The 26691-nt window shown below is 33.0% G+C and overlaps 1 protein-coding gene across 6 annotated transcripts in view; it reads left to right on the top strand.

Moving 5' to 3' along the window:
- LOC128217047 (membrane-associated guanylate kinase, WW and PDZ domain-containing protein 3-like) overlaps positions 1-26691 on the top strand; it is a 97957-nt gene that overhangs the window by 48918 nt on the left and 22348 nt on the right. For 5 of the 6 annotated variants that reach the window (XM_052923874.1, XM_052923877.1, XM_052923876.1 and 2 more), the window contains 6 exons: positions 5094-5151; positions 11239-11303; positions 12918-13022; positions 18324-18371; positions 23007-23198; positions 23381-24001. In XM_052923874.1, coding sequence (XP_052779834.1) covers positions 5094-5151; positions 11239-11303; positions 12918-13022; positions 18324-18371; positions 23007-23198; positions 23381-24001 — 1089 coding nt within the window. The remainder of the gene's footprint in view (positions 1-5093; positions 5152-11238; positions 11304-12917; positions 13023-18323; positions 18372-23006; positions 23199-23380; positions 24002-26691) is intronic. The other variant, XM_052923875.1, reaches the window with a different exon arrangement.

The following is a 26691-nucleotide window of genomic DNA, read 5'->3' as shown; positions in this document are numbered from 1 at the left end:
GAGCTCCGTTTTTAACAGATAAATGTGATTCAAAATGCTGTTTTGCTGAAATTGGTTAGTAATGCTATTAAGGATAATGAATGAATTTCTGGTAGAAATTATGAAATTTTGTTTTAATGAGTAATATCTGCCAGTTGCCTTTTGGTTTTTATTTAATTATATACAATTTAAGGTGAAATAAATCAATTGTAACAAAGTTAAAAAAAAAATGATGCTAATGAAAATGTGTGAATAAATCTATTTAAGAAATCATTATTTTGGAATGAAAGAGTTACATTTAACAAGATTGACTCAAATAATATGAGTACTTTTTTTACATAAATTGTGAGTTAGTTAAGCATAAATTCATAATGTAAAGGATCATTCAGTTATAACCCCTCTTATAATATGATTAATTGTTCTGCATAAGTCCATTAAAGTATAAGTTCATAATGAAAAAGTTACTTTTAACTTTCACAGTACTTTTTATGCCCCCACAAAGTGGCGGCATATAGGGTTGCCCTTGTCCGTACGTACGTCTGTCTGTCTGTACGTACGTCCGTCCCGAAGATTGTTTCTGATCTAATTCTTGAAAACCGTTTGTCCAATCCTCACCAAACTTTAAACACATGTTTGTGACCATAATATCTTGATCAAGTTCGATAGTCATGGAAATCGCTTTAGTCATTTAGGAGTTACGGCCCTTTTTTGCCAAAAATACTTCAAAAATATATGTTTCCAATCTAATTCTTGAAAAGTATGTGTCCAATCCTCACCAAACTTTACATACATGATTGTGACCATAATATCTTGATCAAGTTCGATAGCCATGGAAATCGCTTTTGTCATTTAGGAGTTACGGCCCTTTATTTGCAAAAAAAGACTTGAAAAATACGTCCCGAAGATTGTTTCCGATCTAATTCTTGAAAACTGTTTGTCCAATCCTCACCAAACTTTTAACACATGTTTGTGACCATAATATCTTGATCAAGTTCGATAGCCATGGAAATCGCTTTAATCATTTAGGAGTTAGGGCCCTTTATTTCCCAACAATACTTAAAAAATATCTTATCCGATCTAATTTTTGAAAAGGATGAATGGCGCCATATAACCTATACAGTCTTGCGATGCCGTAAAACCCAACTCAACTCAACTTATCCTATATGTGCAGATTATCCTGAATAATCATTATGGCTTATTTTCTGTGACAAAAAATCGAAGTGGGGGCATCCGTGTCCTATGGACACATTTCTAGTTTCATCATGAATCATTATGTATTGGAAGTTAGTGTGTGGTGCTTTTTCCCTGAAACAAAGAACTGCATATTTCATGCATGATGTGATAATTGCTGGGAACTTCTTGGTTTATTTTAACAGCAATTAAGAAGCTGTTAGTTCCAGTTAAGAGCTGGTAATTAATGGCAAAGACAGACTATCTGGCGTTGCCAAAGTTAGTTGGTAGATGGAAAGACATCTGCTGTCTTATCTTGGTTCTATTGACAAAACAAATATTCAGTTATGACATCTCCACTTTAAACTACTTTTTATGACAACTGTAGAACATTATATTTTGTTGCAAGACTTATTACTAGTGATAACACAACAATATCACCACCACCATAACAACAACTTCTGTTACCATGACAACCACAACCATCACCATAACAACTACCATCACCATTACGATTACCACCAATATCATAACAACCACTACTATCACCATAACAACCACTACTATCACCATTACAATCACCACCACTATCAAAATAACCTCCACAATCACCATGGCAACCACCACCATCATCATGAAAACCATCACCATAAAAACCACTACTATCACCATAACAACCACAACCATCACCATGATGATTACCACCAATATCATCACAACCACTACCATCACCATAACAATCACAACCATCACCATGACAACAACTACCATCACCAAGACAACCACTACCATCACCATGACAACACTACTATCACCATGATAACCACTACCATCACCATAACAACCACTACCATCACCATAACAACCACTACCATCACCATGACAACCATTACCATCACCATGACGACCACTACCATCACAATAACAAACACAACCATCACCATAACAACCACTACCATCTTTATGACAACCACTACCATCACCATATCATCAACTAACATCGCCATGACCGTTACCACCTATATCATAACAATCACTACTATCACCATTACAGCCAATAGAAGCACCATTACAATCACCACCAATATCATAAAACACCCAACTATCACTAGAGCAACCAATACCATCACCATGATAACCACTACCATCACCATGACAACCACTACCATCACCATGGCAACCACTACCACTGCCATAACAACCACTACCATCACCATATCAACCACTACCACTGCCATAAGAACCACTACCACTGCAATAAGAACCACTACCAGCACCATAGCAACCACTGCCACTGCCATAACAGCCAAAACCATTACCATAACAACCACCATCAACACCAACAGTATCACCATTTCAACAACCACCACCAAAATAAAAACAACATCAAACATAACAAGTGCCTCTATAACATAGCAACCACCTCCAATACTGCCACCATAACAACCACTACCACTTAGTCTACCATTATCTGCCAACAACAACATAATTAACAATAAGATTCAATGACAGAACAATATACTAAGGTAACCATCTACTTCGATACAATCAACACTTCACAATAAAGCGCAGTATTTGCAGAGAAGCCATACTGTGGAAAAAAAGTACTTTAGCTGCTGTTGAGAAAAGTTCCCATGGAATGTCAACATGCTTGATAGAAGTCATAATGCATTAGATACCATGTGATGTTGGAATCATTTAATTCGGTATAGCGTAATCATTCTTCAGTACAGGAAAAACTAACTCTGTGGCCCAGTTTGACTGATGTGCTGGCAGATTTTCTTGCAAGCGGGATCTACTGTTTTCATATGATGTAAATAGTGATAATGTACATTGGCGGGAAATATGCTCACTTACTGTTGGAGATTCTGTAGGCTGGGCTTATCAGTTCTGATGTTTCTGGTTTTATAAAAAAAGACAGAACATGTGGTGTATTTGAATTCTTTACTTTTCGGTATGGAATATAATTTTGGACATTGGGCGGTGTGTTTGTTTGTGTTTTTGGAATACTTTGATATGTATGATTAGAATTTAAGAGTTTTTCAACAGGAAGAAATATGTGGGATTGATTCATTTTATTGAGAAGTGACAAATGCTTTGTGAAGTATGGAATTTTACATGTAGAAACCTGTAGATCATGAGTAACTGATGTACCCAAGTAAGAATGGGAAATAGTTGTGGTAAATCGAAGACAAGAAAAATAAAGATGGAAAGTTTGTATGGCTTGCCAGCTCAGTATAGGGATTTATATATTTGTTCTTTACAAGGTCTGTAATGTGAAGAACAGGGCTGCTATTTATAAAGCATCATAAGTCATTTCCTAACTTAAGTCACTTTTATAACTTAAGTATCTCATTGGTCAATTATGATATAAAAACTTAATATTTTCTGGAATACATATTTTTATTGACCTTATTGAAAAAAAAAAATACTATGATGTTAAAAACATATAAATGCATTACCTATATACTAATTGACTATGAAATTTTTTAAGAAATCGACTGAAGTTGTGAAAAAAATTAAGATGCTTTATGAATATGACTCAGTGGCCCTGAGTTTTACAAAAATACTTACTGTGTATCGGATGAGTGGCAGTGGGCGGACCTTAAACACCCATGAAATTTGAATTTCTTAATGATTAAGCCTAGTACTTAATGATTGCCTGTCCGCAATTTCATTGCTTGAAAAAATGTAGATTGTTTTCTAATGCATGTTTTGATATTCTTACATGATTTGTCAAAGCTTTCATACTGTAATCTTCATTATTTTGACATTATTTAATGCCTGTTTAGGCCTATAATGTATTCATTAGACAATGAGTTCAAGGTAATCACATGAAATTCACAAAGTCCCTTCACTCTGATGTGAAATGTATTTTGGATGATGTCCCTTTAAGAAAACAAAGATATTGATGTGCATGGAGTTAGATATTGATGACGAATGAACATTATATGTATTTTCTTATTATTTCATAATGTATAGAATCTGTCTTTTTATAGAAACTTATATTTTTATATATTCTCAAATAACCAATAGCATCTTTATTACTTATATGTCTTGAATTAACCTAATGATTTGAGGATATGATTTTTGTAAAATGATTTAAATAACTTGATTATATTTTGTGTTAGAAGTGATAGTTAATTGACATAAGAAATATCAGAACTTAAAGCAGTTATCTTATTGATGTACATTTTATCATTTTATATTTATATTTCTCGATCTAAGAGATTTTTTGTCAATGCAATATTGACTATTATAACAAATTAAATTGATAATAATGAATACTAATAAAATCAATTTTATAATAATAAAGAGATAGATGGATGAAAAAAAAAAAACTGTTGTATGCCCTTATATAAATGTGGGCAGATACACCAGTCTTTTGGGCACCCCTCAAATTTTAAGCCTATTAGTTAAATGCCAAAATTTATAAATGCTGCTCATTTTTTTCTAAAGTTTTGATTAAATTTTTTCCAACTCTTAGTGTTTTCTGTAAATTTCATCAAAACCACCATGCTGTTTGTCTTCTGCCCATCCCTGCAGAGGTTTTTGGGGACCGTTTCAAAAAAGATCTATATTGAGTTTTGCTGTAAATTTAAGTTATCTGAGTGCTATAGTTTCATTATTTTGCTACATATTTGAGTGAATGAAACTTTAGCAAAAATTGAAAATGAATACAAAGATGAGGAAATAAAAAAATCAGATGAATTGCCATTTGTGATGTTTATACAGATTTAAGATGATTGAAGTTACAACTGTTGAAACGGCCCCTGGAGAGAGAGTCTGCTGCAGATCAGATGTTTCTGGGAGAGAGAGAGAGCAGAGCCCTTAATTAACTTCTCATAATTGGGAGCTGAATAATTTACCCTGTTGGTTTGCATTTTAATGACTTGTCCCCAGTTTTTCTCAAAGATTGTATCTGTGTTTTTTTTCCATTTCAGAGCTGCCGTTTGGCTGGGAAAAGGTTGAGGATCCACATTATGGAACATATTACATAGAGTAAGTAGCCTAGGGCCACACTTGAACACACTAAGCGTTTGTTGTCACATGATTGACTAATATTTTAACTCTTATTAAAAAGGTCAGTGTTCATTTGCCATAGCTTTTTAATTGTGTAATTGTCATCATGCAAAAACATAAGCTTCCCCATAACACTCTTGCGCACAGTGGTCAGAAATTGGCTCAGTTTGAGCATTATTTGATAAGCTCATAGAGAGCTGAATTTTCTACCTTCTGTACCCTGTGCGTAGGAGTGATAACTATAAAAATAATAATAACATGTTCAAGATTCCAGGTTCCTGCTGGCATCATCGCGGCATTGTCACCATTTGCAGCAAAATCGCAAAATTGGCTTCTTTTTTCATATTTGGCAACAATTTTTCAAATTTGGCTAATTTTACATTAACAAGAAATTTTTCATTATATATTCTTAACATGGCGTAAGCCGTGCACTATGCTGCCTGCATGATAATTGATGCATTCTCTTCAGTTAATCAAGCGTGCTGCTGTTCAGTGATAAAGCCAATAAATTGGGCATGCAGTCACAGAATTTTATGGCTTAACAATGACATCCTTGAATGTTATCATCCTATAGTATTCAAATGAAACTTAATTATTACACATGTGTTTAGTGGCAATGTACAAATGAAGAGCAAGGGGCATAACTCTGGTTTTAATACATATTGAGTTATGCCCTCTTTTTAATGAATGATTAAACAAAAGACAAATGTCAGCATTCACAACACGATACTTGTGTTTGAAAACGTGGCCCCAATTTCCGGAAACTTTTTAAGCTTAACAGCCTCTTAATTGGACGAAATACATACTTAAATTTGATTTGATAAATGGAAAATGGTTTGTTGTGATTATAGTAAGATTATTGCTATTTAAAGTTTAAAAACTCTTAAACGAGTAAATATTAAGCAAATTATAGAAAAAAATGAAAATTGTGAGCAAAGTTTAACACTGTTATAAGAAACTTAAGAAGTTTCGAGAAATTTAGGCCAGGAATAGGCATTGTCTTATGGTTACATGTTTTTATCTAGTGTAATGTTTGGCATTTCGTGACCACAATAAATTAATAGTTTCTATGGCGTTTTTGCGACTGACTCACAAAACTATAAGTTGCCTTTCTTTTTTAAGCCAATCCCTAGGTAATATTTTTATCTCCAGATTTTCATTACAGTAATTTGCTTCTCTGGAAGTAAAAAAAAATAACCAAAATAAACCCCTCCCTAGCCACACCATAAAATGTGGGTGTGGAAATAACTAAAAGGATTTATTCATTGTGGCTTCAGTCATAGAAATAATTCCTGACCTATCAACCAACTGAAATTAGCATGGATAACAGCATTGCAAACCAATTGTTTTTATAGATGGCCTAATGTTTGGGAAAAGTTCTCTTTGCCCATGAAGGTTGTTTATATAATATTGGGTTCTTAAAAAGTTAATGTATAACACATGTTTAACCATTAACATGAAAGATACATTTGAAACCTGACATGTGACATTGTCATAAATGTGACTTGACTACTGTTTTTAAATGAACTTAGCAAAGGGTACTCGCAAAGTGTACTTACTAATCAGTTAATTAAATTACATTTTCAATATCATACAGTCAAATTGTACAGTTTGAACAATACCATTTCTGCACTTCAAAGATGTTCGCTTGTAACGTTACCATGTCATCACTTCTCAGCATAGTTTAAAACTATGATTTGATGGATTGGTTAATGTAAAACCAATGCATACTGCCCCATTTTAAGCAGTAAATTCATGATGCTAAGTCAAAGTATTTGCCAAATAGCTGATGGCTGCCAATCAGAGTTCACTTTCATGTGGGAAGACAATCGACAGATGTTGCACTGAATTTGAATCAGGGCGGATTTAAAGTTAGGATCAACAAATGCATTAAAGACTTGAAATGCTAAGTACATTTGCAAACCAAAATAGGAGAATTTCTAACAGTGCAAAATTTTAAAATGAAATATTGGAGTACCAGAAACTGATGGTCTTAATTTAGGCTGAAAACATCCTCTTGGTTGGTGGGCGCTTTTGGGGTTCCTGGGAGCTAAAAGATGGGTCTAAAAGTCATTAAAAACTCCTTTTTTGCAGTCTCCGAGAAAAATTAGGTGTGTTTGGTAGGCAAGGGGGCGGAGGGGAGGTGGGGACTACACTTTTGCCTCACGATTGTTGCCTTTGTTTCCCAAAATAATGTTCCAGAACTCTACGGAAATGATTTATATTTTCCAGGTAGTGTGACTAATGGTATCTGTAATTTTCATTGAATATTGTGAACAGCAGGACATCGGGCAATAAACGTTTAGCACGGCAACAAACAAAAATACACACAAATAAACAATGGGCCTAGGAATTGTTCAGAATCTTCATTAACGCCATCTTTGTCAACTTTCCAACCGTTACTGCTCGGGAAGTTTTATGGTCATACACTTTTGATTTGCTGTAATTTAACAATATTTGCGATAAATGTTTCAGCTGAACTTGTTTATATTTGAATATTTGGGCACATCATCAAATAGTTCACAGTTAAAAAGTTAACAAAAATGCTGTTAATAATATTGTTAACTTTAGTAAACTTCAGATAATAATTGTGGTTGCTCTGGCAACAAAATAGCAACTAGAATAGTAAAAATATTGCATTTTGACTAGATGCTGCAGTAACTTGAGCATAATGCAAGTAAGGATGATAAAGATTAATCATATTTAGTTTTTAAGAATTCGGACTAAAATTGTGGTTGCTATGGCAACAACAAGGGTAAAAATGCTACTTTTTTTACAGGATCCTAAAATAATTCAAGTAGTATGCAAGCAAGGTTATTGAAAGTTGGTATGTGGATAGATTGCCATTTGAAGATTATGCACATGTTTCACAATAATTGTGGTTGCTATGGCAGTGAAATTGCAACAAAATAGCAAAAATGTACCACTTTTGGACTTGATGCTGCAATGACATGAGAAGTGTTCAAGCTAGGTTAATAAAACTTGGTATGTAGATAGATGACCTTAGGAGTATTAATCACATATTTTATTGTGGTTGCTATGGCAACAAATAGGGTTAGAATACAACTGTTTCACTGGATCTTGGATAATTCAGGAAGTATATGGAAGCTACATGTAGTCATAGGATTTTTTTGTAGTCAAGGGTCATTTAGAATTTAAGCAATTCATTTAATACTATTATGACCATGGCAGCATATCTGGTGAAGAAACATTGTATTGCTACAATACTCAGTGACTTGTTGCTTTTCTTAGATGCATTTTTAGGGCTCAGTATAGGACAGACGTGCAATATTTCATATGGATAATGAGCATGTAACATCCATTTTGCATAAAGCACTCAACTTTTGTGTATAAAAATATTTGTCCTTATCAAAGTACATATCTTTATAGTTGCACATGTTTAGGTGGTTTTCCTGAGCATATCACAGATTCTAGGACTTTCATATTGATTATCATTATTCAAAAAAAATAAAATAAAAAAATGAAATCTATAAAGCTTACCAAAGTGAACAACTTAAAGGTTACAGACCACCAGATTAAACTTAGGAATTTGGACATGATTTCGGGCAAAAGAGAGTCTTAGGGAGGGAGGAGAGTGTGGGTATTAGGGCAATTACGGTATGGAAGGAAAATTATGTATTTATCACTTCATTAATTTCTGGGATAGACTGAAACAAATATTTTATTATTTTAATTGCAATCGGAACACAGAATGTACGCTATCAGTTAGCAGAAGATATCATTTAATAAATAAAATAACACATTTCTAAGCACAAAAAGACAACAGAAAATGCTGGTAATGGACTAATTTCACACCGAGAATGGTTCAGACTGTGTTTGCAATTATCATCACAACAGTTTTACATCAGAAATCTGTGAACAAGTCTATCTGGCTAATAAAATTGCTAAAAGGCCCTATTTTGGACAAATTAGGAGAATAAAACTGTGTAACAATATGATGGGAAAACTCTGTAAAGCCATCGGTTAAGGGGTTTTCCGGGATATTGACTTTTAGCTCGACAAACTAGCAATATTAGCAAGCAGAATTGCTCGTCACATGATAATACAACTTTTAGAGCAGAAATTGTTTTTCCTTTGTTGAAATTTTTACCGTCAACTTGAACGGAGAGGAATTTTGAGGATGTCTCGACTTTGGTTTTACTGAGAATACAGATAGTTTTGAATACAATGGTGGGATTTTAGGTTTCAGAATAATTTTGTGAAAAAGTTGGTTTTCTTTTGTGGTGACGCGTGACGTAGCAAAATGTTTTGGAGTTTGAGAAAGACAGCCACGTAAGCTTAATATTTCATATTTGTCAAGAAATTGAAATGGTATTTTATTTTTCAGTGTGGAATAATGTGGAAAATAAAATACATGAAAAATCTTACATAAGCTGCGATTTAATTAAAAAATTATGAAATAAGGTTATAAGCCTTTTAAAGTGAGCTTATAATTCCTTTTTTACATATTGTCATAAAAATTTGTATTAAATGACAACAAATGTGAATTGTTTTATAGCATTAAACATTTGTGATGAAAATAAAGATTTGGTTCATTTTTATTGTAAAGAAAATTGATGCTAAATGTCGTCCTGGCAAAATGAAGTCCGTTTTAAGAAATCACATAGTGGCTGTATATCCACTCGAAAAACGGCCAAATGGTTTTTGTTTAGTAAGGGTTTCATTCATGTTTATCCTTAAACTATTAAATCTAGTGTAAGATGTTCATATGCCAGATTTCCCTTGCTGTCTTTTTACACGAATATATTATCCTTTTCAAAAATAGGTTTATGTTTTAATAAGCTATATAAGAATGCTATTTTCATCATTGGATAATGGTGTTGAAGAAATATTCTGTGTTATTTTAGTGTTCAAGGTTTAAAGTAAATATTAAAAAAAAAAATATATATATTTATTTTTATCAACTGACTATAAAAACGGTAGAGTCAGCGCCTATTTTCATTGGTAGGGTCAGGTAACCCTAACCAATTTTTTTTTTTTTTAGACCTTAGCAACATCATATGATAAAATGTGATGTGTGTTAAAATTCAGAAATTCCGACTCTTTATTTTTATTATTAAATCAATTTTATTTAAAAAAAATATTATGTTTAATACAGTGTGTCTTAGCTAAGCTATTGATGTTGTTTGTTGGTCATATTACACAATGTGCTGTCAATTCATTTTATTATCCAATTATTTCTGAGTAACTACTTCAAACAGTTGATCCAACCACCAAAGGACTAAAATATAATTAGCGTTTAATACATTTTCAACGTTTTATGTTATTATTTACAACGAAATGAACAGAGATGATTAAGTTTGGGAACTTTCAAATTATATTCAGTTGTAAATTTTGTGTTTTTTATTGGCTTTTTGCATAAAATATAGCAGTACATTGAAATGGATATAAATGGCTTTGGAAACAGTTTTAGGAAAGGTCGTAGCCTCTTAAACTTGCTTTGGCCTAAACAAAAAAATATTATTTTGTTTTGGGTGACCCAGGTCGGTTTTTATAGTCAGTTGGATTTTTTTTAAATAAAATAAAATTAGGAGAATTTTCATGGAGAAGAAGTCCAGGTATTGATTTCAACATTTAGTGCAGATTTTTAACCTTGGACATAAACTGCTCTATTATCCTATTTGAATGAAATTTGGTACATCAGTGTTCCCAGAGAGAAAATGTGTACATGGGAAGGAAGACTCATAACTCCGGCTTTAATAGTTGTTGAGAATTATGCCCCTTGAGTGGCTAAAATATTCTTTAATTTAGACAGTTGAACAGCAGTGTTACGCTCTGCTGAGCTCTTGTTTTAAGATAGTAAGACATTGCTGTTTTGATGGACTTATAACTTGTATGCGTTTAGGTTTCTTCAAATGGATGGTGGTGATTACACAAAGTTCTGGATTAAACTTGTGTGTGGATTGGAGACTCATGACGCAAAAAAACACCCCAACAAATTTTCTTTTAACTATTTCAAAAGAAAGTCAACTTTCTAAAATCATAATCTAAACATGAAAAAAAAAATATAGAGAGGCTATTAAATGTTTGTTTTTTTCATTTCAGTCACGTGAACAGGAAGACGCAGTACGAACATCCTGGGACGGCAATAAAGAAAAGTGCAACAGCGGGTATGGTGAAAAATACTGGTATTGAGAAATACCTACCTTATACTGTAATGAGTGGCCGGACTTATTAATGAATGAGTTATTAATTAATCTTGCCTACTTTCGAAGGAAAACAGTGAAAGTCTTGTCTTGGTTTTGGTATCAAAATTTATATCGGCATCACATCTCAAAGATATACTGTTTTGACAACTTTTTTTTTTAATTGGAACGAGTCAATTTTTGTCTTTATGTCTGAAAACAAGTGATATAAGACTGCTGACTAATGATTTTATCGCAGTTTTTCATATTTAAGTTCCAAAATTTATGTGTTATGGCTAAAAGCTTTACTATCGCTTTTCTTTTTTTAACAAAAACAAGTTTTTACGGCAATTTTCCAAATAATTGAGATCTGTTCTAATTTGAGTTATCTTATTTTACTAAATTGATGCCAAAATCAGCTGATTTTGAGATGAAAATTAATATAAAAGTCAAAACTGTCAATCTTGAGAGTGCAGCTTTCTGCCTTCCGATCTTTATTTAAAAGGGGCCCTGATGCCGTCTCAATTTGTAAAATTCTTGCACTTTTTTTTGCTTGCGTGATCTGCCATATTATTGCATCGTCTCGGAAAAGACATTGATTATTAAGCTGTAGGGGGGTTCTTAATTTAATAAGAATAGCAACTGTCCCTTGGGAAATTTTGAAAGAAATCAGGCCTTATGTTTTTAATACCACTGAGAGATTGAACATTGTAATTCAATTGTTGTTACATAATGCGTTTTTGGATACTTCAACAAAAAAAAAAATTCTGCTGTATGAAGAGACAATATTCATGTTAACTTGCCTTTATTAGTGTTAACTTGATTAGTGTAATCATGCCTTTATTAGTGTAAACTTGATTAGTGTAATCATGCCTTTATTAGTGTAAACTTGATTATTGTAATCATGTCTTTATTAGTGTAAACTTAATTAGTGTAATTAGTGTAATCATGTCTTCATTATTGTAAACTAGATTAGTGTAATCATGCCTTTATTAGTGTTAACTTGATTAGTGTAATCATGCCTTTATTAGTGTTAACTTGATTAGTGTAATCATGTCTTTATTAGTGTAAACTTGATAAGTGTAATCATGTCTTTATTAGTGTTAACTTGATTAGTGTTATAATGCCTTTATTAGTGTAAACTTGCCATTATTAGAGTTAAATTGTCTGTATTAGAGTAAACTTGCTTTTTGTAGTGTAAATACGCCTTTACTGGAGTAAGCTTGCCTTTTTTAGTGAAATCATGCCTTAATTAGTGTAATCGTGCCTTTGTTAGTGAATTCATGCCTTAATTAGTGTAATCATGCCTTTGTTAGTGTAACCATGCCTTTGTTCGTGAAATCATGCCTTAATTAGTGTAATCATGCCTTTGTTAGTGAAATCATGCCTTAATTAGTGTAATCATGCCTTTGTTAGTGTAATCATGCCTTTGTTAGTTAAACATAACTTTATTAGTGTAATCATGCAATTATTATCATAAATTGGCCTTTATTAGTGTAAACTTGCCTTGATAAGTAAAAATTCTCATGTTTGCCCAGAATACTCTTTACTAGCTCAATGTTGAAGCAAGTTATTTCTGATTGTTTTTGCCCATTTCAGATGAAATAAACAACAGTAATACCTTACCAAGACGAGGAAAGAACGGTGACGTGGCGCGGCGGTCAATCAGCGACGCTGACATGAACGGCAGAAACACTCCGCCAGGTATTTTTGACGCAGATTCCTCCATTTTACTTCCCGAAGACAGAAATAAACATGCCTTATGTTTATACAGGCATTTTTGCCGGTGCCTTCTGCTAGATGGAAGCATGGCTCATTTGCATAATTGCATAATTAATGTGATAATGGTGCAGGAACTGGTTTTGAAAATGAGGATAAAATGATAAGCAAGTTAAATTATTCCCTAAAAAATTTAGTAATAAAACCATGCTTGAAAAAGTCAGTTATTATCTGTCTAAGAAAACTTAATTATTTTTCACAAGTAATAAAAGAAAACAGTTCTCATCTGGTTTTTGAAGAAAGTAAGTTGAGGTGTTGTCATAGCCGTGATGTCATTGGCTTTGTTAGCATCATTGTGATGTCCACATGCAAAAACGTTTACCTTTGCCATAGCTTTGAAACTGTTCAAGATATTCAAACAGAAACTTGGTATAAATGTTGCCAAAGAAAATAAACAGATTTACAACAAGACCTGTCACTCCAGCTGTAATAATTATTGAGTTATCCCCTTGTTTGACTAAAAAAATAAAACGACAAGCGTTTGTGTTTGGTCTGCAGCTTTCCTGTTCCATTTCATAGCAAATTCAGTGAAATATTGAATGATTGTTAAATCCTGATGTATTTTGAAACATTAGCCTGGAAAGCTTTTAGTCCAGTGTTAAAATCTGAATGTTTTTCTCCAGAAAATGAAGACTGATTTGCCATTTACATAAAAAATAAATCAAAACTTTCAACTGGCGTGAATAGGGATTTTATTATCATATGATAACACGCAGTATTTCGTTCATTTACTGCTGTATATGTTCATGATGCTCAGAGGATAATATTATACTTTTCACAAATCAAAATTATAAGCCATTTTATTCACGATGTTTTGTGGGCTATTTCAATAAAATATTTGAGTCATAACTTAAGTTCTTAATCTTAATTCTGTGTAAACATCACAAATGGCTATTTATCAGTTATTTATATATTTTCAACTAAAGTTCAATTCACACAAAAATGAAGCGAAATAATGAAACTTAGGTGATTTCAATTCATGACTAAGATTTTATTGGAAACGCTCCCCCTGGAGAAGAAATCGCCGATTTTTTTTTCAATTATAAAAATTGTCAGTACATAATATTTTTGGAGATGTAAATCCTATCTGAAAAAAAATGACAAGTCAGTCTGTCTGAGATTCTTATAATAACCAGTAGATTTAGTGATTATTACTCAGCACAAGAAAATTAGAATATGAGCACCTGTTTTCTTCGCTGCACTTGAAAATTTCTGTAGCCAGAACTGTTATAACACTTGCCTCAAAATCATGTGAATTTTATCCATCTTTAAAATCTTTATAAAGATATGAAGGATTAAATATTTGTTATATAACAACTATCTATCTCTTTGATTTTATTAACCTACCTGATTTTTTCATGTCAGTTTAAGGATAAAAAATATTGTCATCGTTATTGTCATAGTCTTGGTGTCGTTGGTGTTGTTGTCGTTGGCGTTGTTGTCGTGGCGTTGTTGTCATTGGCGTTATAATTGTTGGGCAAAAACTTAAAGCTAGTCCTTGTCTAAAAAACCTTTGAGCGTATTAAAATGTTACTTGGTAAACATGTTGCCCGTGACAGTTTTGCACATATTTACAGCAAGCCTTATAACTTATGCTATAATATTTACACCTCAACTTCCATTCCTTTCGGCAATTGCTGTTATCACTGGATGAGCGGGCTGAATTTGCAGGATCAAAGTATGTGTGGAGTTCTTCGGACTCCACACGTTTTAACCACCCCAATTGCAATCATACCCTGATAAAGACATCAATCCCGCAATTCATTCATTAATTAATTGTTGTATTAGTATGCCTCTGTTTCAACTGAAAAATAGACAAGCGTTTGTGTTCCCTCTCCCGTGCTCTTGTTCTGAATAAAAAACTAGGATAATATGCTTGTATAAGAGGTTTCTCATTACAAGTGATTTATTAAACACAAAACTATATATAGTAATAAATATAATTTTTAAGAGGACAAAAGTTCACAATTTTTAAAGAAGCAGTCAGATGTTAAAAAAGGTTAGAAATGTTGAACTACTGCCCAGTTGATTATAATGAATTCCCATACGTTTTAACACGTTTCATCGAAACCTGAAGTAAATTAATTTCTTTTCACAAAGAAAGGAACCTGTAGTATCATTAGTTCTCTCAGGTTGGGGTTGAAAATACAAAGCCATGGTTTTCATTTTGCTTTAATTAAATAGCACTAGTCTCTCAATAACACTCTAATGGTAGTGTGCTAATGTAGTACTGCCTTTTGGAAGTAGATGCATTCTCAAAAGACATTTTTCTAGTATTTTTTTCTAGTGGAAACAAGTTTATATAGATGTAGAATTAATCATAGCTACCGATGGCACTCCTTTTAATAAAGACCATGGTAATAAATGAAAATTATCTTAGCATCTCATTTGCAGCGTGAGTTGTTTCAACAAATTTATGAGATCTCTTACTCAAACAACTATAGTCCTTTTTACCGAAGTGACTAAGGTCTTTTACTTAAACAACTAAGGTCCTTTTACGGAAGCGACTAAGGTACTTTACTTAAACAACTAGGGTCCTTTTTACCGAAGTGACTAAGGTCTTTTACTTAAACAACTAAGGTCCTTTTACTGTAGCGACTAAGATCCTTTACTTAAACAACTAAGGTCCTTTTACGGAAGCGACTAAGATCCTTTACTTAAACAATTAAGGTCCTTTTACTGTAGCGACTAAGGTACTTTACTTAAACAACTAAGGTCCTTTTACTGTAGCGACTAAGATCCTTTACTTAAACAACTAAGGTCCTTTTACTGTAGTGACTAAGATCCTTTCCTTAAACAACTAAGGTCCTTTTACTGTAGCGACTAAGATCCTTTACTTAATCAACTAAGGTCCTTTAACTGAAGCGACTAAGATCCTTTACTTAAACAACTAAGGTCCTTTAACTGAAGCGACTAAGATCCTTTACTTAAACAACTAAGGTCCTTTTACTGTAGCGACTTAGATCCTTTACTTAAACAACTAAGGTCCTTTTACTGAAGCGACTAAGGTACTTTACTTAAACAACTAAGGTCCTTTTGCTGTAGCGACTAAGGTACTTTACTTAAACAACTAAGGTCATTTTACTGAAGAGTCTAAGGTCTTTTACTTAAACAACTAAGGTTCTTTTACTGAAGCGACTAAGGTACTTTACTTAAACAACTAAGGTCCTTTTACTGAAGCGACTAAGGTACTTTACTTAAACAACTAAGGTCCTTTTACTGTAGCGACTAAGGTACTTTACTTAAATAACTAAGGTAATTTTACTGTAGCGACTAAGATCCTTTACTTAAACAGCTATGGTCCTTTTACTGTAGCGACTAAGGTACTTTAATTAAACAACTAAGGTCCTTTTACTGAAGAGTCTAAGGTCCTTTACTCAAACAGCTATGGTCCTTTACTGAAGAGTCTAAGGTCCTTTACTCAAACAGCTATGGTCCTTTACAGAAGCATCTAAGATCCTTTTTTCTGAAATGTCTAAGGTACTTTTAAAGAAGATGGCCAAAAGGTGTCGTCATTCAATCATACAGGGTAAATTAGTGTAAAATATAATACATGATATGAATTGAAAAGTATTTGAATAGCTGTATAATTTGCACATTATAGGACAATCATGTTGTTTGCCAAGCATTGTAACATATTTGCATGAAAAACCATGGTTATTTGTTCATTTCTTTAGACCTCGCTTGAATGATATGTGTTTCGCTTTAATGTAATATTTCATTATATTAATAAGTGATTTGAAAAAAAAGAATGCTGTTTCTAATCAATAATGTAACTATTTGTTTTCTTCTATTTCTGATAATGTGGAGTTTTAATTTCCAAACCAAATTTTAGTTTTGAATTCACCTGGAATTGTAGGAGTCGGCATCGTTTTAAGTGTTAGCGAAGTCATATAATATATAAATAGAAAATATCATGTTTTTCTTTGGAAAATAAATGCTGAAATCTTTCATATTTTCTGAACTCTTTTATTAAATGTTAATTTAATTCCATTGTCATTATGCAGTTATATTTGTAAATAAATCTGATAACAAAATGTTGTAAAGTTAAAACGAATTGTACAACTGCTGCTGTTTTATATTACACTTCTAAATGGTGTCAATTTTTAGTATCGTCCCAAATTAGGGTGAAGTGCTTTTGACTTTTTTTTTATTCAGAAAACACTGGTTCTGAACTTATTAACTAACAGTCAGCCAGGGGCTGAATTCAATATCATTCTTATTCTTAACCTTAGACACGCCTTAGTGATCCATTCAGTCTATTGGTTAGTTATTTTTACAGTCCAATCAAAATGCTCATATCCTTAGACATACCTCAGTGATTCCATTTAGTTTATTGGCTAGTTATTTTTACAGTCCAATGAAATCACTCCTATCCTTAGATATGCCTCAGTGATTCCATTCAGTCTATTGGCCATTTATTTTTACAGTCCAGTCAAAACTCTTAAAGCTGAGTCAGATCTAAGATTGATATTGAATACAGCCCCAGGGGTCAAGCTAGACTAAATTGATAAGTTAGATAAAATAGTTTGGAAAAATTCAATTTTACTATATATTTTTATATATCGGCATGAAATAACTTGTTTGGGGGCTAAAATAATAGACGCATTTTGATAATTATCAAACTGAAAAATTGAAAATAAGTCCAGTCATTGAAATAATAATTAGACTTGGATGAACAAGTCAATTCCTTAAATACTGCTTTGCATCAACACATTAAAAAGCTCTTTATATATATTTCAAACATTTGAACAAGCCCGGAAAGATTTTTACCAGTGCACTCGCGGGCTTGCGGGCTTGTGCTAAAGTACACCCTGTTACTTTTCCTAGTCTCTCTCTAGCTTGATCCCACGTGTTAAAGGCCAACATGTTCAACATAACTCTGTTGTAACTAACGATCCAAATGTTTTAAGAGAGTTACAACACTGTTACCTTGAGCGAATGGCGTCCATCCAGGGGTGTAGCTAGCGAAATTGACAAATCCTGCACAGCGCAGAACATTGGATAGTTGCAAAAGTTAATGAAAATTATGGACAAAAATGGGGGGGGGTGGAGTTTGGGAATGTTAGGGCAAAAGGGGGCAACGGTAAGAAAGTAGATGTTGCGTAGCATCAACATTAACATTGGCATAGCTACCCCCCTACCCTCTATGTAACGGTGTGTGGCATGCAGTGGTTTACGCTACGTTTGATTTCGCAGCACGTTCTTGTCTCTGCTGTTCTTCAGCCTACCGTCCCCGATCCAGAAAACAGAAGAATCCTGCGAGCAAAAGAGGTTTGTGTTTATGTTTCACTCAGGCCTGAAAAAAAGTTGTGTTTCTGGATTCCCGACTGACCATTTATTTTAACAACTATGACTGTAACGTTATTTAATGTTATTTTTAAAAATAGAATGGTCATTTCAAGGGGTTATGACAAAATGGGTGTAAATTTGTTCTGTTATTATATATCAAGATATGCCAGTCTTGCGTTGATTAACTGATTTGTTAAATTTCCGCGAATTATACTGATGACTTATTTTTTACGAAATTTGGAACAATAAGTTATTGGTATTTCTTTTGTTTAAAAATTTATTGACATTCAGACTTTCTGTATTCTGTGCGAAACCAGAAACACAACTTTTTTTAGACCACACATACCCACCATTATGTTATTTTGTTATGTTCCGTGTTAAATTGTGCACCCGGGTCATTGAAAACTGAAAATAAACAAAAAACTAAAATGAAATAGGGTCAATTGCAACTTAAATGTTGTCGCATCTCTAAACTGCATTCTACAGGGGTTCTTATGATCAGCATTAAGCTTGAAAACCGGATTGAACGCTTTATAATCTTCAGACATTGTACAGTTGTAAAGATTTTGGATATGTTTGGACTTTTGCATCTAAAACAGTAAAAAGTACCTTGAAATGAATATAAATGACTTTGGAAACAAAAGGGGACTTAAAAGTCTGTTAACCCTGCCTTAAGCAACAAATCCCTCATACTTAAAAAGCCCCTCCCACCCCCCCACCACCCCCCACCCCCCCTTCTTTTGCTGGATTAACAATTATAAGCTGTTATAACCCCTGATTCTGGGAGGAATTATTGTAGGTTGAATAAATGATGTTGGGCTTTTTGTTCAGAACATTTCTGAACGTTGTTTACAGCATCATTGTTAACTTTAAAAGGTGAACTCATCTATGATGTGTTCATGTAATTGAATAAAACACATACAGCTGCAATAGAAGTCTCAAATCTTGTTAGAAATACAGCAGATCACATGTCCGTTAGAAATACAGCTGATCACATGTCCATCCATTAAAGTTAACAACGAAGATGTGAATGACGTTAACTTTAACAAGATTCTGAACATTCGGCCCAATGTGAAAGCGAAAAGAAAGGTTATACATAAATACAATCACATACATTTATTTTTTAATACAAAAATGTGAATTATAACTAATATCAGAATTTAAGCAGCAATATTTTGGTGTACCAAAGTTGAGATTAGCTTACTTAAACTTAGGGTGCACAATTACAGTTAGAAAACTGTCACATTTTAACAAAATTGGGGAAGAAATGTTTAATTTTCTTTCATCACAAACTTAATGAAATTTAAACAGGGTATTAGTAGTCCGATTTGATAAATTATTTGATAATTATGAAGAAAGTGTTTATTTTTTAGGGGGGGGGATGGGGGGGGATTGTTTATAAAAAAACATTTTTGCACTCAGAAAATGTAATTTCACTGTCTAACCCAAGATGCACCGAAAATATTATTTACTCACTGATTTTTACCCTGTCATGACATTTTCTGATCAAATGTTTCGTAAATGTCATGGGAAAGTTTCAATACATTTTAGTGGCAAATCTAAATTTTCTTAATGCCATACTTTCATTATTTTGCTACATATTAAAGTAAATAGAACTCTAGCCAGCATTGTAAAAAAACAGGAATTGAAGGAATTAAAATAATTGATGCCATATTTGATATTTATTCATATTTAAGATAATTAAAGATACCACTAAAATCCATTTGAAATGGGCCCCAGAATGTTTTTTTGTTTGTTTTATGTATTGTATGCTTGATGCTATATTAATGCCGTTGATTTTATTTCTGTTTGTTGTTTTGGCATGTTATTTGTGCATTTTGATTATTGTTTTTTGTATTTTGGTGAAGGGAGATCACTTACCCAGTGACTTGGTAGATTTTGATGTTGTTAGCTTATATTTGTTAGCTCCCTTTGTGTATGAGATATTTCTGAGAACTTTAGGTCAGATATGAATTTCATACAATTTTGTGTGTAAGACTTTTAAACTACTTACTTCATTTATCAGTTTATATTTATAACTTTAGTCACTAAAAATGTTGATTGAAACTTCAATTCCCTCGCACCGGAATAAAAATGGCTTGATTTTTTTGTCAAGTTATATTAAGAAGACATGAGAAAAAAACAAAAAACTGCATGTTAAAATCAATGAAAATAAGATTGTTTTTGAAGAAAACAACCTTTAAAAAAACTACATGAAAAACAGAAAAAAATGCTTATTTAATTATAGTTGTTTTAACACTTTTAATCAATAACTTTTAACTATGTGAACAAAATAAAATGCTTTGGCGAGGAGTCACAGTTTTGATTAAATGGCACTAACCAATACCCTGTTATATGTATTGCCCATGTGTAAATGTTTTGCAGGGATAAAATAAAGGAAATTAATTTTCCAAGATTATTAAAACATCATTGTTATTATAAGAATATTTTAATATCAAGGTTACATCTGCACTACATAAATTATGCATCAGAAAATTTAATATTTCATCTTCTGCGGATAACTTTGTAATACTAGACAAATCTGCACAGTTGCCAAGTGCAATTCATAGTACTGAGAAAATCCTCAGACAAACTTATTAAAGGCCAATAAAATAAAAATAATGTTGCAGTTACTGTTACCTAAGGACCATATTTTTAGGCCCCTAATTTTTTTTTGTTGGGGTTGGGGGGAGGGATTAATTTTTTTTATTTATATATGTTATTGGAAATATAAACTGTATGGCACTATTATTAATACAAAGTGATACAGTCTACTTATATGTTTTTTCTTTCTTGGAAACATTAATGTCAGAATGTTTACGTAAAGGTGCACGCCCATGTTATTGTAAAACCCACTTTTTTGTATGACTAAATAAAAGTGTGGCAAATCATTAGCTGAGCGTTAAAGCTAAGATACAAAAAGTTAGAACCCCTCGGCAAATGCTGATATTTGCTCAAATATTTGTCTTTGAAGACCACAATTTTCATCAGTGTTAAAAAGGCTAATAATCACTAAATAACTGCTTTGTTGTTGCGTGATTGGTTTATTGACATTATCATGACTGTGATGTTATCAATGTACTGTAAAGGGGTCAAATTTTTATGTCTAGCACTTTTGGATAAGTTCTGGTGGCCTTATGGTTAAGGCGTCGGTTTTCTCAAAAAAATTGACTTGACCGGTGTGGGTTCGCACTCCACTAAAACCAAAATACTTTTTTATACCATATGGTAACTGTATTTTTTTCTGCAAATTCAATATCATAGAGTGAAGTAATGATAAAATAAGTGTTTTCAGATGCGTTACTGGGAACAATAATTTTTGGTCCAAAAACTTGAGCGAGTACCTTTAAACCATACAGTGATATACATACATCATACATAATCAATTGTTTTCCCTACCTAAGTAACCTATTCTATTTTTGTCCACAAAAGCAGTAATCAGGACATTATTTTTATTTGGCTTAAAAGTAAAAATGTTCTTATGTTCTAATGTAATACTACAACATTTTAATTATTACCGTCTGAAGTTTTTATTTCTATGAATTTTCTGTCCACATGGACTGTTAACTGTTAACTGAAATAAATAAAAAGTAAAACTGTCTTTGATATTTTGCACGTTCATGGTAAATGACTATAAATAGAAAGAGAAGTCCATTGTGTTATTTTATTACAAATATTCTGAAAGAGCTCCTGTTTCGAAATGAAAGGAATAGTTTGAACATAATTTGTTCCAACTGACTTTAAGTTTGATTATAATGTGTTTTCAGCATGTGAGGAACAAAATTATGGTGTCATATCTATTAAGTTGTTAAACTGAAATTCTTAATGGTTAAGTTATAGTTAGATGACATGAATTAAAATCTTAATGATTAAGAATGGTAAGTAAGCGTAGCAGACGAGCCCTTAATAGTAAAGATTTAATTCAGGTTATCTTACTGACTTAGAATACAATCTCATTGGCCAACACAATGTCAACGCCAAATCTGACGCAGGGATTGTGTATCAGATGAGTTGCAGTGGGAGGACCTTTTTTTCAGCCGCCCCTTAAATTTTATTGACTCAAATAAAAGCGTTTTACCTAGGTCTGTATTTGTGATCGGTCTAGTACTGTCCGGGAACTACGTTTATTCTTACCTACGGTGTTTGTGTATAACATTTTCAGGTAAAGAAAAGTAGCATTGTTATGATTGTGTTCATGGATTGTGTAGAAATATGTGTGTATGGTTCCTTATGCAATAAGAAGGACTGTATACACATATTCAATGGTGAAACAGTCATTTTAGAAGAAAAAAAACGACAAAATATGTCACCCCCTGCCCCCATTAAAAAAATAATTTTGGATAAAAATCTAGCAATGAATTTATATTAGCCTTACTCTGGCTGCGATAATTTTGAGGAATGACCAATTTTATTGACTGAGAAAACAACCACTAACGGAGAGAAGTGTTCTTATACTCTGTGGGTGCTCTTGTTATATTTGTTAATCATTTTTTGATTTTATGATTTTCACAGAAATGGATGGACATACAGATGGGGACAAAGGAAGTATCGTAAAAAATATGATATGTTTATGCTGTGTATATAAGCTGTTTCACACATTTTGGTATCCTGTTTCAGCTCTTGCAAAAAGGGTATTCGTTAAAAACCCCAAGGACTTGAAAGGGGAGGTATTCACAACCCGACTTTTAAAGGGCGAGCGAGGTCTTGGTTTTACGATCATTGGGGGAGATAACCGTGATGAAGAGTTCTTGCAGATTAAAAATGTCGTCAGGAATGGGCCCGCATTCGTCGACGGGAAATTACAAACTGGTACTTACTCTTCTTATTATAGTTCTTAAAAGCTGCACTCTCACATATTTTGACAACTGTTTTTATTTTTTGTATTGGAATGAGCCAATTTTTGTGAAAAATGTCTGAAAACCAGTGATTTTAGACTGTTGACAAAAGAACAGATTGCAGTTTTCATATTTATTTTTTATTCCGCTTGATAGGTGATGTTCTGGTGCGGGTGAATGGGCATTTAGTTCTGGGGTGCACGCACCAGGACGTGATACAGGTCTTCCAGACGATTCAGCCGGGTGACCACGTGGATCTCGAAATATGTCGGGGCTACACTCTCCCCTTCGACCCTGATGACCCGAACACCGAGATTATCACCACCATCGCCGTCGGGCATAACGACACTCGCGGCTCAAACTCACCTGCTTCATACAGCTCGCGAGAAAATGTGGACCGTAACGATATGTCATCGCGGAGTTTGAAATCGTTACCAGAACTTGTAAAGTCGGCTAGTATACATCAAGTGACAGATTACCCTACCAGCAGACCAAGTGATACTTCTAATACTCCTGACTTGATAGGGCCAGCGGAAATATTAACTATGGATATCGTGCGAGGTGATTCTGGGTTTGGATTTACGATAGCAGATAGTACTTACGGACAGAAAGTAAAACAGATATTAGATCGGCAACGGTGTCAAATATTACAGGAAGGCGACTTTATTCAGCAAATAAATGGAATTAGTGTGGCGGACATGAGTCATAGTCAAGTTGTTCAGGTGTTGAAGGAATGTCCGATAGGGGAGGCAACTGAGATTGTCGTTCAAAGGGGAGGTAAGTTGACAGGTTTTATATTTCACCCTTTCGACGTCATGAGACTTCTCACTTTACTAAACAAAATTTTGTGAATTTAATGAATTTATAGATTGTATTTAATTTTAGGGCAAATCATGAAAGGCGTTTGTTATGTTGTCCTTTTTGACATGCTGAAAGCATTGTTTGTTTTATTTCCATCAATAAAGTGAAGTTCCCATTCAATATGGAAGTTTATTTAAATATGGATGTTCATGAATGACTTTGTTAGCTATTATTTGTGAAACTTTGTTTACACAGTCAAATGATAAAAACAAATAACATTTTTCTGAATAATACTCTTTGTTGGAATTGGTTTGTTTGCCTGGCGTGAAGTCAGAACGTAACAATTGGTCAATATTTACTCTGCGGGAATCTTCATAACTGTTTGTTCAAGTGATGACGAAGTCAACAATAATTTACATTACATTGACTAGCAAAATGGCCCCATATAATGTTAAAAACTCAAGATAAAAAAAAAAAAAAAATGAAAAAGAAATTTATGAAAAATATGATAAAAAGTTCTTTACGAAATTTCTTGTTGCCCTTAGTTTCATCTTTCTGGGATGTTTTTTTTTTCGGAGGAAACAAGTCAGAGTTTTGTGATAGCCTTAATTGGTGTTGTCATTGTCGTTGTAGTTTTTGCCTAGTCCATAACTTAAAAAGCGTTCAAGATTTATACAAATGAAGGATGCAACCTATAAGGCCTAAAACAAAAATTGTTTGGTTAGGGTTACATCCTTTTCAAAAATAGGAAGGGTAGGTAGGCTTTTTTTAAATTTTTTTATTAGGTTTATAGAATAATCTCATTTTCATCAAAGCGGAATGGTGTTAAAGTTATCTTCTGAGTAAGCACCGTAAATGACTGGGTATTAGACGCACTTTTTTCCCTCAGATTTTGATGCAAAAAAATGCCTGCGTATAATACCCAGTAACAATTTTTTGAACTTTTTTTCTGAGGTCAATTTCAAGCCGAGAGTTTGTTTAGATTTATGTAGAAAGGGGTGTTACTCGCGTCATATTGATCGAGTATATACGGGTTAAAACGACAGTTGAAGATCGGGATACGGTATATCGTAAGACGTTTATAATTTCAACAAAAATATTTTTCGATTAAAGTTACCGTAATTCGCCTAAGAGTTCGGACACTCTAAATATTTGGACACCCATAATTATTTCCCAAAATAATTTATTTTGCGTACCTAATTTTCGGACACCCAAAGGACATCAATCATAACTTTCATAGTTACCAAGTTTCACAGACGAAGATTATTGATTTTTATCTTTACACTGCCTGGCTAGATTACCTAACCGTATACACCACTGTGACAATTTAATTAGTTACTACCCATCCTAAACGATTTATTGCCTGTTGAAAAGGAAGTGTGATATATTTATTTGAGGATTAAACAAACAACAAGGGCAATCAAGGGATTAAGAAAACATCGACATGGCATGTTTGTAAAACGATCTGCCAATAAGCTTTCAAACTTGTACCACACTTATAGACTATATGAAGCAATAATCATACAGTTATACATTAATCCTGCATAGCAGTGTCCATGCTCTCCACGAGATCCTCGTGGGTATAACTGTAAGTTATGTGACGTCACACAGTGTGACTCTTTGATCTGAAGACGATAGAATGTGTTTATTCAGTTCAGTGCATGTATAAAATGGTGTTTTAATTAACTTCATGAAGGATTTACACTTATAGGCGTAATAAATAAGTTTATGAACATTGATTACAACGGATAAATTAATAAGTGGTAAAAAGCAAACATGAAGAAAAAAGGCAGGTTAAACAAACATGTAAATAAAATGTAAAAATTATAATTTTCTATGTATTCGGAGAGCGAAAAAAAATAAAAAATTATGGTGTCCGAACTCTTGTGAATTACGGTATTCAATATTATTTTGAATAATAAATTGAATTAAACAATAATCAAATTTACATATAAAAAAGCAAAGTTGGGCACTGTCAAAATATTTTTTGCATGACATAACTTTTCATTCTCGACAGTATGGTTTTAAAGATAACCATCGCCATTTTCACGGAAAAAAATTTTTTTTGTCACTGTCAACAAACATGGTGGCTGAAAATGCCGGACGATTTTGACATTTTTTCTATGCGTCTTTTAACCCAAAACATAGATTAAAAGTTTTTTTCTCGGATTTTTCACAGATTTTTTTCCCTGCGTCTAATACCCCCTATCGTCTTATACCCAGTCATTTACGGCATTTAAGGTTTTAAACTACATATTGAAAAGCAATTGAACAAAAAAAATTATATCATTTTTTTATAATTTTTTTTTAGTTTTTCCTTTTTTTTTTTTTTCAAACTGACTATAAAAACGGTAGGGTCGGCACCTATTCCATAGGAAGGGTCGGGTAACCCGAACCAAATGTATTTTTTTTATAGGCCTAACCAAAACGAATATTTTTTGTTGGCCCTGGGTATTTCATAAAGGGAAATGGGGCCGAAATAAAACACTGCTGAAGGGATACATTTGTTTGGTGATACTCAGGGAAAATATTAAAACTCAAATATGGTCACAGCGGTCTGCAGAGAGCATGCAGGATATAGATCTATAATACATGTGTCTATTTATTTCTTCTAAAATTGTTACTAGAAATGGAGAGTTTTAGAGGTATAATGTTTCACATTCTGC

The sequence above is a fragment of the Mya arenaria genome, chromosome 14, assembly GCF_026914265.1.
Source record: "Mya arenaria isolate MELC-2E11 chromosome 14, ASM2691426v1".
NCBI lineage: Eukaryota > Metazoa > Mollusca > Bivalvia > Myida > Myidae > Mya > Mya arenaria.
This window is presented reverse-complemented; position numbering and strand designations above follow the sequence as displayed.